At 41.2% G+C, this 15,949-nt stretch overlaps 1 protein-coding gene across 7 annotated transcripts in view; it reads left to right on the top strand.

The window, feature by feature from the left end:
• Positions 1 to 15,949, top strand: part of ppp2r5eb (protein phosphatase 2, regulatory subunit B', epsilon isoform b) — a 45,475-nt gene that overhangs the window by 18,841 nt on the left and 10,685 nt on the right. For all 7 annotated transcript variants that reach the window (XM_030444046.1, XM_030444047.1, XM_030444048.1 and 4 more), the window contains one exon: positions 14,010 to 14,206. In XM_030444046.1, coding sequence (XP_030299906.1) covers positions 14,010 to 14,206 — 197 coding nt within the window. The remainder of the gene's footprint in view (positions 1 to 14,009; positions 14,207 to 15,949) is intronic.

The raw sequence follows: 15,949 nt of genomic DNA on the forward strand, positions 1-15,949 counted from the left end.
CTTTTGAATCCCGTCATTAGATTCTTGAAAGTGAAGTTTGAGCCTGCTGAGCTTCCATCTTCATTGCAGGTATGCACATGTCAATGCACATGTATGGTGTTTACAACATAGGGTTGCATCTTACCGATTATAGTCATGTCAATTATTTATCAGTTATGTCTTTTGGTCAATTACCTTGTCTAAAAAAAGTAAGAGGTCTGGATAATCAGCAAAAGTTTGACTACAGTTTTCTTGTTTTGTTCAGCTGTCGGTAACCAAAGACTGAGTTTTCCATTTTGGCTTGATTATTTTCTTAAATTACTTTTTAATGCTTTTTAATCAAACTTGTTGCAGCTTCAGCTTCAGTTGAGCTCTGCTGCAGTAAATCTTTTGAATTATATTAAATCCCCAACTGGTATTAGAATTGGTTATTGGATATCATTAGAAGATTTTGGGTAATAGTGCTGATATGATAGCACATTTTTAATCTACAGCTGCAGCTATAAATTATATAATATAAATCAACTATTTAATTAATCGCAAACAAGTTTGATAATCATCAGATTGATTTGAGTAATATTTAAAGGGAAAAAGTAAACAAATATCTTTGAGTTGTGAACAAAACCAGATGTTTGCTTTGGGAAACACTGATCGACATTTTTCAACATTTTATGGACCAAACAACTAATCGATTAATTGAATAAATAACCGACCAAAGAATTACTAGTTGCAGCCCTGCTTTAGTCAGCGCTGTGGACACACTTACGTTGGAACTGAAAACGTGACTGTTAGTACTGAGGTTCAGTCTTAACTACTGAAATCTAATCAAAACTCACCCTAATCCGGTTCATGGCAGTTCAGATTATCATGAGCTGATGGAGACACTTCTTCTCCTGACACAGCACAAACACGTCCACATGTCAACCAACGCACGTCATGTGTTGAAACAAATGTTGCATCAGGAGGTGATGAGTGGACGGACAGGTACCTCCTGTGTTGTGTTGTGTTGTGTTGGAGTCACTGTGCGGTGGAATTCCTGCTATGCGAGTCCGGTGAGCGAGCCGGCCCTCCTCACCTGGACTCCTGAACGCTGTCTTTGTGTGACCCGTCCCAGATGATCATTCCTGCTGCCGCCTCACAGAGCAGCTTTAACATTGAGCTGATGCTTTCAGTCTCTCACTCAAGGAAACTTTTGACATGACACATCAGCTGTCAGGGGGTTCAAACCTGTGACCTGTCAGTTATGTGCGTGTCTGTCCAGCCACTGCCAAACAACACTGCCCTGCCAGTGAGGATACGAATGTCTCAGAAGTGAGACAAATTAGATATCAAATTATACAGAACATTAAAGAAATAAAGAAGAAGTGAGTAGAATATACCTGCTTTGATTTCAAAGAGTTGAGAATTTAAAGTTTGTGATCCTTCAAGCTTCAGTCTGCATCTTAACACTGATCGTAATATCTAATATATGAAGACAATAGAAAGCTCTGCAGGATTTTTATCAGTGCTGAAAAATATCTACAACTTCTTCAGTTATTGATTGAGCATTTTAAGCAAGCCCCCTTGATTGTAAACAAACAGGTGATTGGCTTAAAATAGTATCTTGAGCACCACTTTAGTTGCTGCATGGCGCTGATTTAAAAAATAGCTAAAACCCTGCAAATACACATTGTGTTTTCTTATCACACAGGTGCATGATTAGGAACTATTTTAAAACTACATATCTTCTCATGGAGACGTTTATGTAACAAGCGTGGTTACATTAGCATGTACAGCTAAAGCAGGAACAGGAACATTCCTAATGGAAAGTTTAGTGTGTTTTTAATATAACCTCTAACCTCTGATGAGTGATGATACCAGACTCCAGCAGCAGAAAGGCTGCTGTTGGATTTTAATGTCATAATGTTGTAATGTTTAAATTATTGAAAGTGTTCCTTGTTTAAGAGGACAAAGAGTCCGCTGAGGCGCTCTAAAAGGTTGAGTCTGTTGTAAAACCATAGTTCACGTCCCTTTATGAACAACGACATGTTTTCCTTCTGGTGATCACTCCTCCTGCTCATGTTGGCCATTAAGACATCTCTTCTTAATCTAACCTCAGACAAACTTTGCACAGAATGATTACTGTGGATTTTGTTCTCCATCAGTAACATTGAAGGTGTATTTCTAAAACTACATCTAGTATGATAAGAAGATATTCCAACATTTGTCCTGATTGGTCTCACAATTTGGGGAAAGGCTGATCTCATCCTCAGTTGCTGTTTTGTTTCTCCGCTTCATGTGGTTGCATATCTTTTCTCTTCAGCTTGTTATGAGTTCATACCACATACTTTAGTGTGCTCCTTGTATTCGCTGATATACAGCAATTAAAATTCCTCCTTTTCTGTCGCTCATTCTGGCACATTTTTTACCATTTTTGTAAAAACAGTGTTCCCATGTGCTAAACAGACTAAACACTTTATGAGAAGAACTCACTTTTCAGCCAAATGAGTCAACCGATGTTGACAAGTTCTTCAGATATGTGCGCCAAAGGACATTGAAAGACACGCAGGACAATGGCCAGGGGAGTGTTTATTGCAGGCCAAACCCGCTTTGATGATTCATTTATATGGTCACCTGATTATTGTTTTAAGGCATGTAAAAATTCCTGATTCCTCTCGGGCAAAAACTAGAAAACACGGACATTTCCTGCAGTTTGAAGACGCGTCACTGATGAAGCAGTGATCATGCTCACTGGAGAGTTTGCTGTCATTAGGACTGAGAGATAATTCAGACGTTTAGTACCTGTGGCACGTTGTTGGTTCAACACAGCAGTGAAAGTGCCTCGGCCTCCGCAGGTCTGCCATCTGCCATGTTGTTGGCTACAGTAGCTGGGAGCAAAGTTTACCCAGGACGACCGCATGTGTTAATGATTGACAGGAGCCTGGCGCCTTGCAGGAACGCTTACATGAGACCTGAGAACATGGACATAGGGTCAGGGGTAGTTTGTATCGGAAAATATATTTATATATTTGAGTTCTTCCATTACACAAACCCTGCTGTGTTACCTACACTGGGCCAGCACATGTTTGTACTGCACCAGTGATCTCTGTTGGTTTTATTGACATATTTTAGTACAAAATGTGTAATTTCACATCATTTTCAGACGTGAATGTGGAGTTCTGTGCAACAAGTCTTATCTGAAGCCTACAGCTGTTACAATTCACAGCCTTAAAAAAGGAAATGATGTCAAGTTGTGTCACTGCACATATTCAGACATGATGTCAGTTTTTTTGGTGATCGTTTTGGTATCAGTTGTGCTATTTTATGGCGTTTTATAGGTGCAGTTAACAAAACCTTTAAAGTAATTGCAGCTAAAGAGCACCGTGCTGCACTTTTTTGCACCAGATTTGTTGCACTGTGATGCAGTCCAGCATTTGTTTGACTGTTTGCGTCGGTTGCCATGTTTACAGCTGTTTCGCTCTAACTCATGCGGTCCACTTTCCTCGCTTGTCTTCATTTATCTCTTCCAGTCGGCATGTTTACATCCTCGAAGTGACAACATAATGGGCTGCGGTTTTGTCGACGGAAACATGAAGTATTCAGTATTGGCTCTGAAAAATTTGATCAAATTTGGAGTTGAAACTTAAAGTGGTGTGGTAGCAGGAAAAGGTGACTCCTTAACTTCACATCTGTTCATGTTTGTTTCTGTTTGGCACCACACTGACAGTGTTGAGATGTTAGACATTTCTATGTGCGTGAAAGCAGCATGATGATAACACAAAAACAGAATCTGCTGATTGAAAACACAAAACGGCTGAATATTGCAGAGGTTAATGCAACAGACTGTACCGGTACACTGCAGCAGGAGTGTATTTGACCTTTGTATTGTGCGGCTCGTCGGCTGTCGGACTCTGCTTAACTGCTCGACAACCATTAGTGTGTTGATGCGAACATGTGAAAGCCAGCACAGTGTCACGATTGTTGATCAGCTGCTCGTGTGGCGGCTTCATGTGGAGATTTACGTCGACAGCTGATGGCATGTTGCCGGGTCACGTCTGTCTTCCTGCGTTTTGTTTTTTTTCAAAGACCAAACAGATGTTGTACCAGTCAGCGTTTATCATCTCCTCTCACTGTAATCCTTTATGTAATGTTTAACCCGGGTGACTTATACACCCAGTAGCGACAGCAGTGGCTGCTGGGAAACTGTTCGCCTCAACCGGAAACATGACTGTGCTTTTACGTGTGTTGTGCGACTAGTTGAATGTTATTTAGTAGCGCCTTGTTCCATCTCGCTGGTGATAGGATCGCAAAATTCATGATTACAAGAAATGATCATGTTTTATTTACAACTTGAAAATCCGGATGATGTGACATTTGTTTTCTTGGATCAGCAAGATGTGTAGGCCAGGACGTTTCTGCAGCACCGCAATACTTAATGATGATTTTACTTTCATACATTTCTGTGATTTGTTAATTGGCCATGTTGTGATTTTGACAATGTTTTGATTAATTGTGCAGCCCTAATAGATACTGACTATAAATTCTCCATAAAACTCCTCTTCAAAAGAGCGTCATATTCTGTTTTCAATAAGACACAGATCAGATTTGTATCCACAATGTGTCAGACGCGAGTTTACTTCCTTTTAGCGTGAAGTATTTTGTCAGTTTTTAAAAAAAATCTCACAGGAAACCTAAAAAAGCCAGAGAATCAGATGAACTTTGGTTGATGTTTGATAGCATTTTATTAGCATCTAATGAAGTTTAGCCTTTAGCATTTCAAATTAACTGAATAATAAATAACTAATTCTCTTCGACTCAGCTGAGATCTGTTATTACTGTTTGTTGTTGTCTTTGACAGAGACCTGATCACATGGACACGTCAGTCAAACAACTTTAAAAAAAATAAAATGCTGCTTCTGAATGTTTATCCTGGAAACAGGTGTTGAGTTGGTCGTTGGAGGATGTGGTCGAAACTCCATTTAACTTCAAATAAATAAAACTATTTTTATAGGCGGAAGGAGAAACTGACTTCAGGCAGAAAGATGTCTGACACGTTAACGTTGAACTTTAGATGTTTATGCGGCCAAAACAGAATTTTTGAATCATTTTATTAAGGCAGTACAGAACCCAAACCTGGTTCTGTTTGTTTAACCTTCAGTGTGAGTCACCTGTACACTTACAGCTTGAGAAAGAACAATTTATTATGGCAATTAATCTCAGGTTGTCGTGACTCTTTAGTTATTTACTCACTGAACATCTTATCTTATCAATTTATTGAAATACGTACGTCTCCACCATCATGTTTTATGTTTCCCGTCGTGTTTACATGTGATTTTTGTCGACGGTGTCCATTTTTATTTATTCTTTTGTTTGGTGTGGTTTCATGTTACTTACATTTCAGTCACTAAGTGGCAAAGCTCTTCCTCATTGAGGAGAAGTTCTTAAACCCTGACTAATTCCTCACTAACAATAGAAGGTGTTTGGTTGTAGCTGGCAGGTGAACGAGGGCGCGGCCGGGGGGCGGTAACTTTCTCTGAGTAAATAAGGTTAATTAAATGCCACCGACGGCGAGGAGAGCAAAGGTCACACCCACAGCGCCATCACTTACCTCCATCAGTAACCCTGCATGTCTGCCTGATTGTTTGACTAATCTGTGCTGCACCTTCATCTGCACTGTTTATTCCTTTATGGCGGCTGGTCTGTGTGTGTGTACACATACGTACTATCGTCATAACCAGTACATAATATCCTACTAACTGACCTTCAGGCGGAGGGGTCCCATCTGTCGGAGCTGCTCACTCTCTCTCTCCTGCAGTAACTCAAGCCCACTCGCCCGGTCACACACACACACACACACACACTGCTTTGAGGGAAGAGGGGCTTTCCCTTTTACACTCAGTGTGTGTGTGGACTGTTCTTAAAGAGTGCGTCGCCTGGTCATCTTACACCTTCCTAGACTTGTGTTTCCATTGAAATCTCTGCAGCGCTGCATGTAGAACAGTATAATCTAAGGATAGAACGAGTATAACCTAAAAATAGTGAAGCACAGCAGCAAAGTTTGTTCGGACTATAAACAAGAAAGCTGATCATTATATCTGTGAAGTTCTGAAGTTCAGCAGCCAGATGAGGGTGAGGAAACCATCCCTGTAAATGCATCATAATATTTGTGAGAAATAACGACGTTATAGTTCATCAAAGACGTCTTTTTATCAACTGAGATCGAGGTGCAACGTTTGTATCTCAAAAACTGCTGCAGTGTTTCAACACACAGGTTTCTGATCGATGAAAAAACGTTAAGATATTTCCACCGTAACCTCTTCCAGACCCATTTTCTCTGCAGATCATAAATGAAAAGTGATGAAGGCCCGAGCTTGTGATCTTGAGAATGGCTGCTCTGGCCTCAGCGTCCAGCCGAGTCTCTTTCTTTGAGATTTAAACTCATTTTGTCAGTTTGTTTTGGAGCCTCTTGACCTCGAGAGAACCCAGAAAGTTAAACTGTGATCTCGTCAGTATTTGCAGGATTCTTTGGAAGCTATTTTCTTGCAGCAGAAAAAGTGAAGAGTTTGGTTCAGTTTAAAGAGCCTTGTTGACTTTTATTTGATTAAAGAAGCAATGCTCTATGACACATCTACAGGCTTTTAGATAACCACACTAAAGCAGTTGACTTGTCTAAAGTTCATCCAACTGTCATTAACACGACGAGATGCAACTAACAAATGTTTTTTTTATCAATTATCTTCTGATTATTGTCACAATTAATCATTTATACTGTAAAATGTCACAAAAGTCTGAAAAATACTTCACAGTTAACACCCAAAACCCAAATTGATGTCTTCAAATTGCTCCAAAACTTAAAGACTCTTCACTTGCTATCAGAAACGATTGACTAATTGATTAATCAGCTGAATGTTGCAGCTTAAGTTGTCTTCCGGTTATTCGGTGCTTTAAAGCAGAAACCTTGATTCCTTTAATTCTGTTTTTTTGTTCACATGACAAAGTGACACCTGTGAGTGTTGCATCTTAAAAAACACATCGGTTGTGTGTTCATGTCTCCTCGTTTTGCATTTTTACAGTTCGGGAGTTGATTTTAATGACTCTTCTTTGCTGAGCCAGACCATGTGAGTCTCCTTGAACGCTGCCAAGTCATATTTGGCCACTAAAATAATAGTCAGCGCCTGACATAATCTTGAAGACCCAGAATTTGAGACTTCCCACTTCACATCTTGTTAAGTGTAGTAAACAACATACAAACAACAGATTGTAGAAGCTGCTCTTCTTGAAGCGTATGCAGGCTGCTGCATCCCGACCCTGCGCTCACTAGGTTGATGCTGTTATGTAATTAGCCAAACTTAAAGGAGTTCCTGTGGTGAGCCATCCGACTGCTCTCTCTCTCCCTCGTGCTGCGAGTCGTTAAGCTTTTTTCCACCATTAATTAAGCAGCAGCGAGTCCTCTCTTCCTCTGCCAAGGGAGCCCAGATGAGAGTCTCTTCCAGAGCTGAGAAACAGAACAGAACCGGCAGGAAGGAGAGCAGCAGGGTGAGGCTGAAGCCAGAGCAGAGCATCAGTGTTTCCACGCTCGTAAAGTATCTCAGAATAGTCGGGTTGATATGAAACCAGTGTGCTCATGAGACGCAGTGATGCTTTTAGGAGCTAGCATCAACAGTCGTCTTTTATCGACAGAACACAAAAACGGGGCACAACAAGATCTGCACCACAGTGACGTCTCCTTTCTGCTGCTGCTGCTGCGATGGAGCTGTAATCATCCTGAAAATGATGGTTGGCTTATGCACCGAGTGGATCAGTCAACAGCCAAACACTCATTCTTTTTTAAACTCCGATTTCATCCACTGGATTAAAAAAGATCACATTTGTACCAGCTAAATGGATTTGGGGATAAAGATGGATGTTAAAAAGTAAATGCTCTCAATGATATGGTTACTTTAAAAACATGGAGGCGCTTCAGAATGAGGTCTTAGGACAAATTGATCTGGTCAGCGTGTTCGTTTGGGATCCTCTGGGGTTATTATGACATGAGTATCAGGTTCTTGTAGCTCGAGAGAGTGAGCATGTTAAAACCAAGTTTGGTCTGACTCGTTGTTGTTCTTGTCCTTTGGACTTTGGAGTCTTTGGAATTTCTTTCCTTGAATTGATATTAATTCTCATTCTGCTTTCATGCCTGGTTGGTAAAAGCAACATCAGATCAGGTGTTTTATAGGTGTATAGATGTTTTGCAGTTTGCAGAGCTAGAACAGAAACTAAAACCTGGTCAGACGTTCTTTGAATGTTTAACTATTTAATGTTTCTGGTTATCCTCGGTTTAACTTTTAATTGCTTCTGAAGAGGAAACATTAGCTGCATCGAGGTAAACTGCTACTAAAACCTCATTACAAACTGTGGATTGAGGAAAATTAAATAATTAGCAGGTATTTTCCGGCGCTGACACGATCAAAGTTTAGATGTTTGAGTCCCTCTAAGGCAGCGCGTAAATTCCAGACGTATGTATCCCCGCTCTCCGCACATTTTGCTCTAAAGAAACAACATTTTTAATGGTTAGTGGCAGAAAATTAATTGCTAACAGTTGTGATTCCAGATCCCCCATGTGAATCTTTGCTTGTTTTTAACCAAGCTGTATATATTGGGAGTTTGGACATATTCATCCATGGTTGCTCTGGTCATCCTGCAGTGGCTCTTGATCGACAGTGATAATATTTGTTAGTTGCTGCCTTCATAATATAACCTGAGGTCATATTTGTGGTCACCAACTCGACTTTGGCCCAGTCTGTGGTGCACATGTCATCCTCAGTCCATCATATCTGCAATAACAAAACACTGAATGCATATTTTGATTTATTATATTGACATAATGAAATACAGACCAAATAAAGTTGGTTTGGATTTGAGGATTTGCTGATTTTCTCTCTTATATCACTGATGAACATCTGTGGGGGTTTTTGGCTGTTGATGAAACAAAACAAGTGCTTTGAAGAATTGATTTTATGGATAAAATGATTAATTGATGGAATGTTTGCCAAGGAGGTGCAATTGTTAGGGTGCATCTTTTTTTTAATTCCCCGGCGAAGTTTTGATGCAGACGCACGTCAGCGTTTGTTCTTAATATCTATAAAACATAAAGTGGTTTAAAAGAGTGTCCGGGAGTGTTGTTGTGATTTTTATGTCTACGCGTGTTTTTTTGTTGATTTATGTTTTGTCCACAACCCAAAGATATTTAGTTTAGTGTCACAGAGGAGTAAAGTAACCAGAAAATATTCACATTCAAAAAGCTGGATTTGGAGGATTCTGACTTTTTTTCAGGACTAATTGTGCTTCTGTGTGTGAAGTGCAGTGTTTGGGTTATTCTGGGCTGCACACACACACACACACTTTATCTCATACGCTTAAGTACAGTCACACACACTCTTTCATGCACTCTCTCTCTCTGTTCCTCTCATACACTCACACTCGTGCTCGCTCGGCCTGCTCCGAGCTGGTTCGCTGTGCTCTCTCTGTGTCTCTGTGGAGGGATTACTGTGTCCTGTGTGATTATCTGTCTATTAATAGCTTCCTTTAAGGCCGTTCACATGCTCCTATAGTGGCAGAGCTGCAGGCTCCCCGCGACACAAGCCGACCCTGAACCCTGCAGCCAGTAATTACTGTAATGAACTGCAGCCTACTGTACACACACACACACACACACACACATGCATGTATTCACTGCACTGCAATGAGCGGTGCTAGAAGGATTTTTATTCTGATATTTATCTCGATGTAGTTTTTCAGATAGTGTTCCAGCTTCTGCTCCGAGCCAAACGCCTCCGCAGCCACAACACACAGAGACCCAGATAAATCTTCCCTCCTCGGGCCAGCGGGGTGATGAACGCTGACCTCTGCATGTACTCGGCCTCGTCTGGTCCTCTGTGAATACGCCGCACCGCCCTGCAGATTTGCATACTCGCACTCGAGTTTGTAGAAAAAAAACTGGTGCATTTTGTATCCAAACGTGCAATTAATCAATTTAAATGCGTCTGATGAGATGTGGCAGATGTTGGATTCCCAGGATGGGGAAACTCCTCATTCTGCATCCTTGAATTCTGAGATCTTCAAGAAGTTTTCAAGAACTTTTAGATTCATTTGAGCCAGATTATTGGTTTGTGAGGATCAGAACAGAGTCACAACTGTCTGCACAGTCATAGTACCTCAGCATGCATAGTAGGGTTTATGCCGTAATGCAGCGCAGGCTGTGGAGGAGTGGTATTAATTTAAGGTCATGTTGTCGACCCATAATGCATTTGTGCATGAATGCATTTACATTTACAGGCAAGAATGCAAAAGCACATACAGACCTACAGACTTTACAGAATAATGCAAACAGCATTTTAAAATCCTCCTTGTTGATTTTTCTCAGGTGTTTTAATGTCACTTTTATTTTTCATCTTGTTCTTCTTCTTGACATTTTTGCATTTAATTTAACTGCCGACCTTGTAGAGATCGTAAACCTGGTGGAACCAGAATCCTGGACGATCAGCGATGTTAATTAGATGTGTTGGATTGTCTATTTAGTTTTGCATCCTGTTGGAAGAATACGAATGCCATCACTGACGTGTTGGTGTCCTTGTGTTGGCTGTAAACAATATCACCTTACAATGTGGATTCACTGAACCTCTGAACAAACAGCTGCATATTTACACAGACAGCAGATGTGGAGAGACATTAGCATTCATTCTGTGTCTACCTGATGAATGTTCACTTTCTTCACCAGCAAGTATCGGACTCAGTCTGCAGTGTGATGCTGAGCAGCAGGTTCCGTCCAGTTGGCTAAAACCGTCTGTGCACGACTGCTGGAAACAATGAGAGCTATGAGACGGAACCAAACCAATAAAGCTGCGGCTCGTAAAACAACTTGTTAATATAAAAATATAGATTACAGCAGCTTTAAAGCTCGCTTTTGGTTTCTTCTCCACATGCTGATATTTCCCAGAATTCCTGATGCTCTTATCCGGGGCAACTTCAAAAGAATGAGCAGGAAAGACTCTGAGTGTCTCGCTCAAGGACATGCAGACTGTGCAGCCACCTTAATATTCTGGTCGACACTCTTTTTTAGGCATTTGGAGCACTGAGTGATCATATCACATGCAGGGCGAAGAGGAGCTTGTTTGGTCTTGTTGGCAGATTAACAGTGAGGTACTATCCACACAGGTTGTAGATTATTTTCCATCCCTGTTTCGTATGATTTAACATCTCACTTTGCAATGAAACTTTTGCTTAAAGTCGAGAGAGTCTGATGTTTTTGCTCTGATGAATGTCTGGATATTGTGGCATCGAGCGCTGAGCTCTTGGTTCTTCCATCCTGACAAGATTGTGGAGCAGGATTAAATCCTGCAGAGCGCAGGACTCCTGCCAGTCAGTCAGAGTTCGGGTTTGTTTGCGACTGGCCTGGTTGGACTCGGCCTCAATGAGCTGAGCTGAAACAGGAGGCCAACAGGTCGTGAGTAACTCGTGGCATTTGGATCAAAACATGTTCAGAATAATCACTTTATATGCGCATGGTGAGATCTGCCCAGGCTTGTTTCCCAGGACAGGAAGCTGCACTTTCTGTGTGAATGTCCAGAGCTTCAGGAAGAAAAGGATTTCCAGACTTTAAACTTTTGTTGACAGCGACTGCCTCCCAGAGACTTAAATTGATGGAATTAATGGAAAAAATACTTTAAATAATGAAAACCTCACGTCTTCATCTCAAAATATCTTCGATAATCCTTTTTAAGGAATTTTAAATTTCTCAACATTTCTTTTTCCGACCACATGCCACATCTCGAGGCACAAACAGCCTGTTTTTATAAACCTTATCAAGTCAAGAAATCTTAGTAAAGTCACATGAGAATTGTTTTGGTGAACCAGCAGAAGAAAATAAGTCTCTGATCAGACTCGCATTGTAGCCTGCTGCACATCAATGAATGAGAGGAGTGCTAATGAGCATTAGCTGCTCCTCTTGGCTCGATGCCTTCCCAGCAAACATGAAAGCTAAACATAGTTCAGTTTCAATGCAACAGGCGCACACAATCCTTTATTGTCAATATATTGTGTTACATTTTAGTTTCTTGGGTCATTAAATGTAGAAATCATCAAATGTAACATTGTTCTTAGAATTTGTTGTTTTCTCCAGAAACTAAATGGTGTCTAGCATAAAAATGGACCAAATTGTTATAAACTTGGATGAAGTTTATTTTTCTTGTAAAGAAATGTAAATTAAACAGTTAAACAATTAAACACAGGGTTTAGAGTTGGTTGTGTCTGTAACCTCTCAGCAAAATGCCACAAAATCCTGCTGAACCTTTTAAACATCAAGTCCATAAAATGTTGGAATATGGTGAGAAAAAAAAAGACAATTTCTCACTGTTGTTATTTCCTAATTAATCGGTCTGAACCAGCCGATGTTGTGAGGAGGCTGAAAAAGTCGTTTGATTGTTTTTGTAGAAAAGTTTCTCTCTCATTTACATACAGCTTGTGACTCGACATCAAGTGCAGCAGAATTCATAATGACAAACGAACGAGCGCTTTGAAGTGTAATTTCAGAGCACACACACACACACACACACACACACACACACACACACACACACACACACACAGTGCTACTGGTGCGCCGCCTTCAGAGCAGCTTATCTCTTACATAAGAATGGCCCAGTCCTACTGGGATCAGGTCTGGTAATCGGGGAAGAGCGTCGAGCATCTCCCCGAAGGTCTGAACTCTGTGCGACCCTCCGCCATGTCTGCCACTGTGAGCGCTGAATAAAGACACCTGCTGACTCGTTCTTCCTGTACATCCGTACGGTTTGTGACAGCTCAGCCTCCGTCAAACCCCATCCGAAGCACTCGCTGCTGGATAATGAGGCTCTCGCGCTCCTCTGCTTATAGAGAGCGTTTGCAGAAAACATGAATAAGTGAAAAGCTGAAGCCGAGCAGGAAGCTGAGTTTATTTACCTGCAGTGTGTGGTTGTGGTTGTAGCATCTCTTGACTTCACTGACACACAGTTTTGTTGTAATCCAACATAAACACAGAGAGAGAACCTGAAAAACTCTCAATTTTTGGAAGCTACATCCTTTTGTGTTGTTGTAGCTATTGTGGCTATCCCTGTTGATGCTAACCCACCCAGTGCATCTTCTATTTATACCCAGACAGACAGACAGACAGACAGACAGACAGACAGACTTGCAGCTGCGGTGAGTTTCCTGTGTGTCAGGAAACTGTATTGTCAGCTACAGGATAGAAAATCTGTTGAGAGTCTCAAATTACACTTCTGAATGATTGCAGAGAATCCTCAGAAACAAAATCACTATCTACTTATTAACACAGATTTTTTGGTTTGCTTCCCTCTTTCACACATTTGCTCCTCAGTTAAGTTTCGCCTGAGTTTGTCTGTTTCTGTTTTTGGAGGATTGATTGATGGTGTGTTTGAGGAGTGTGTATGTTCTCTGCTGTCTGTGTGGGAGGGTCATATATATGTGTGTGTGGGGGGGGGGCCAGTTATTACTTGATGTAAGTTCTGTACTCGGGTCAGGTGATGACAACAAAGCTAAGCACTCAGATGAGTAGGAAGTGTGGTTGAAAGCTCCTCCAGAACCCAGTAGGTGGACCCTGGGAGAGGCGAGTCAGACAGACAGCGGAGGAGAAAAACCACACGAAGATGAGACGACATGAAAGAGTGGACGCAAACATTCAGACGAAACCAAATAAACTAACAATCAAACCAGCAGAACAAAAAGTACAATGAAGCACAAACAAAACGGAGACATTTTGAACAAGAAACCAACAAATCATTACGTAATGATTCAAACCAGCAGCATCGTAGTTCCAGCGTCTCAGACCGCCGTCTCACCGTGTCTCCATTTTTACTTCCACTGTCTTTATTCCAAGTCTTTGATTCTGTGCTGTTTGGTTTCTGACCTCTGTGGGAGTCAGAACCGTCTGCCTGTGTGGTTCACATTTATTTCTGCACCAATTTAGCTGACGTTTCTCTTCATCTTCTCTTCCTCTGTGTCTTTTTCTTTGCGTCCAGACGTGCCAGCGCCGGAGCAGCCGGAGCTGTTCCTGAAGAAGCTGCAGCAGTGCTGTACTGTCTTTGACTTTATGGACACGCTGTCGGACCTCAAGATGAAGGAGTACAAGCGCTCCACGCTCAACGAGCTGGTGGACTACGTGACCGTCAGCCGGGGCTACCTGACAGAGCAGGCCTACCCCGAGGTCGTCAAAATGGTGAGGAGGAGAGAACACGTGCATCCAACGTACACTAGAGAAAGATGCAGGGAGCTAAACATGTGTCGAACGAGAGGGTTTTTAATGTTTACATGTCGTGTCGTCTAAATGACGTATCGGTCCAGAACGTTTTAGACCTTCTCAGCCGGCAGCTGCAAAACATCCTCGCTCCTAGTTTTCTCCTCTGACAGACTCGGAGTGAGATCCTCTTTGTTTAATCAGAAACAGCCGTGATGTTACTCTTTTCAAAACCACCAGACTCCACTGATAAAACCAGTAAATTTAGGTGTGGTGGAAACAACAAAGTGATTCTTAATCCAGCGTTTTCTGACCTAAACAGCTTGTGATCCCTTTAGAATAAAACGACGTCTGCAGGACATTAGTATTTAAATTTGCGTATTAGACCTTTTCTCTTTTTCTTCCTCGTTCCATTAATCATCTGACCAACCTGTCAGATTTATCCTGTGTTGTCCCCGATCTCCAGCTTGATTGAAGTCTTACTGTATGGAATTTAAATGTTTTCAGTGAGAAACAAGACGGAGAATCTGACGGATTCACTGGGCATGAAACTGTTGTAACGAGCGCTACAGAGACTCGTTTAAGCTGATGTATAATAAAGTGGCGTAACATATATTTTACGTGGAGTCTCATTTCACGCTCTCCTCGTTGATTCACAACATTTCCTTTTGTGACCCACCAGAGATATTAAAGGAATAGCTGCCTTGTAAGGAAGAGCTTTCTGCCCCGAGGTTTTATATTTAAGGGTCGTCCGTCTATATATACGTCCCGTCTGTTTTAGGAACAACTGGAGGGAAATTGTTCAAATTTGACATCCACTTGGACTCAAGAATGAACTGTCACTGACCTCACAAAACACGTTTGTGGCTATAACTCCAAGAATTTATTTCAGACAAAAGGATGAATGACCTTTTATATCTAAAAGGACAAAGTTCAGCTCCAGTCCATCGTCTCTAAAACCGCCTTCAACCGCTCTCTCAGCCATGATTAAGAGACGGTTTTTCTGACGTTTAATAATAAAGATGTTCAACGTAAACGCCAACAATTGTTAACAAACCAAGCGAGGTACAAACAGGTTTTAATCCTAACCTTCATATTCGATGATTTTGTATGTTTGCTCACACACTCACGTGCATAAATCTTAAAATAATCACATCGTTGTGGTTTTCACTCTGATCTGTAAACTCACCACACTCAGACTCGTCCTCAGGTCCCATTTTCCACCCGGCTGTCTTGTGCCTCTGTTGTTCGTACAAACACTCATGTGAGGCTCTGATTTAACTCGCTTTAACTCTCCTCGAAGCAAAGAATCACTCCAAACACTCGGCTGAGCAGTCAGATTTCAGTCGGGTTTATTGTGGATTTTATTTATGCCACATTCTTCTTGAGCTTCTTATTGAAAGATTGATGATGCGTGTGGTTTAATCAAAACATTCAACAAGTGTCTCAGCTGACAGTTTACGGTGTGAACTCAGCAACGGTGGAAAGCGTAATGTAACTTGAATAAGAAAAAGATGATTTGCACAAAATGGGTCTTAAATTTGGTTCAAAATAATCTTGAAATGTCTTGATAAGCATTCAGTTTGAGTGTCTGAGCTGTAGAAACTCTGCTCAATCAAAAACATAGATTTTAATTAAAACATTTAACAGCGACAGAATCGAAAATGCAAAGAAACGTAACTGAAAAAACTGGAGTCTGTTTGTGCAAATATCTGTAGGCTATCT

This window comes from Sparus aurata, chromosome 16 (genome assembly GCF_900880675.1).
Source record: "Sparus aurata chromosome 16, fSpaAur1.1, whole genome shotgun sequence".
Classification (NCBI taxonomy): domain Eukaryota; kingdom Metazoa; phylum Chordata; class Actinopteri; order Spariformes; family Sparidae; genus Sparus; species Sparus aurata.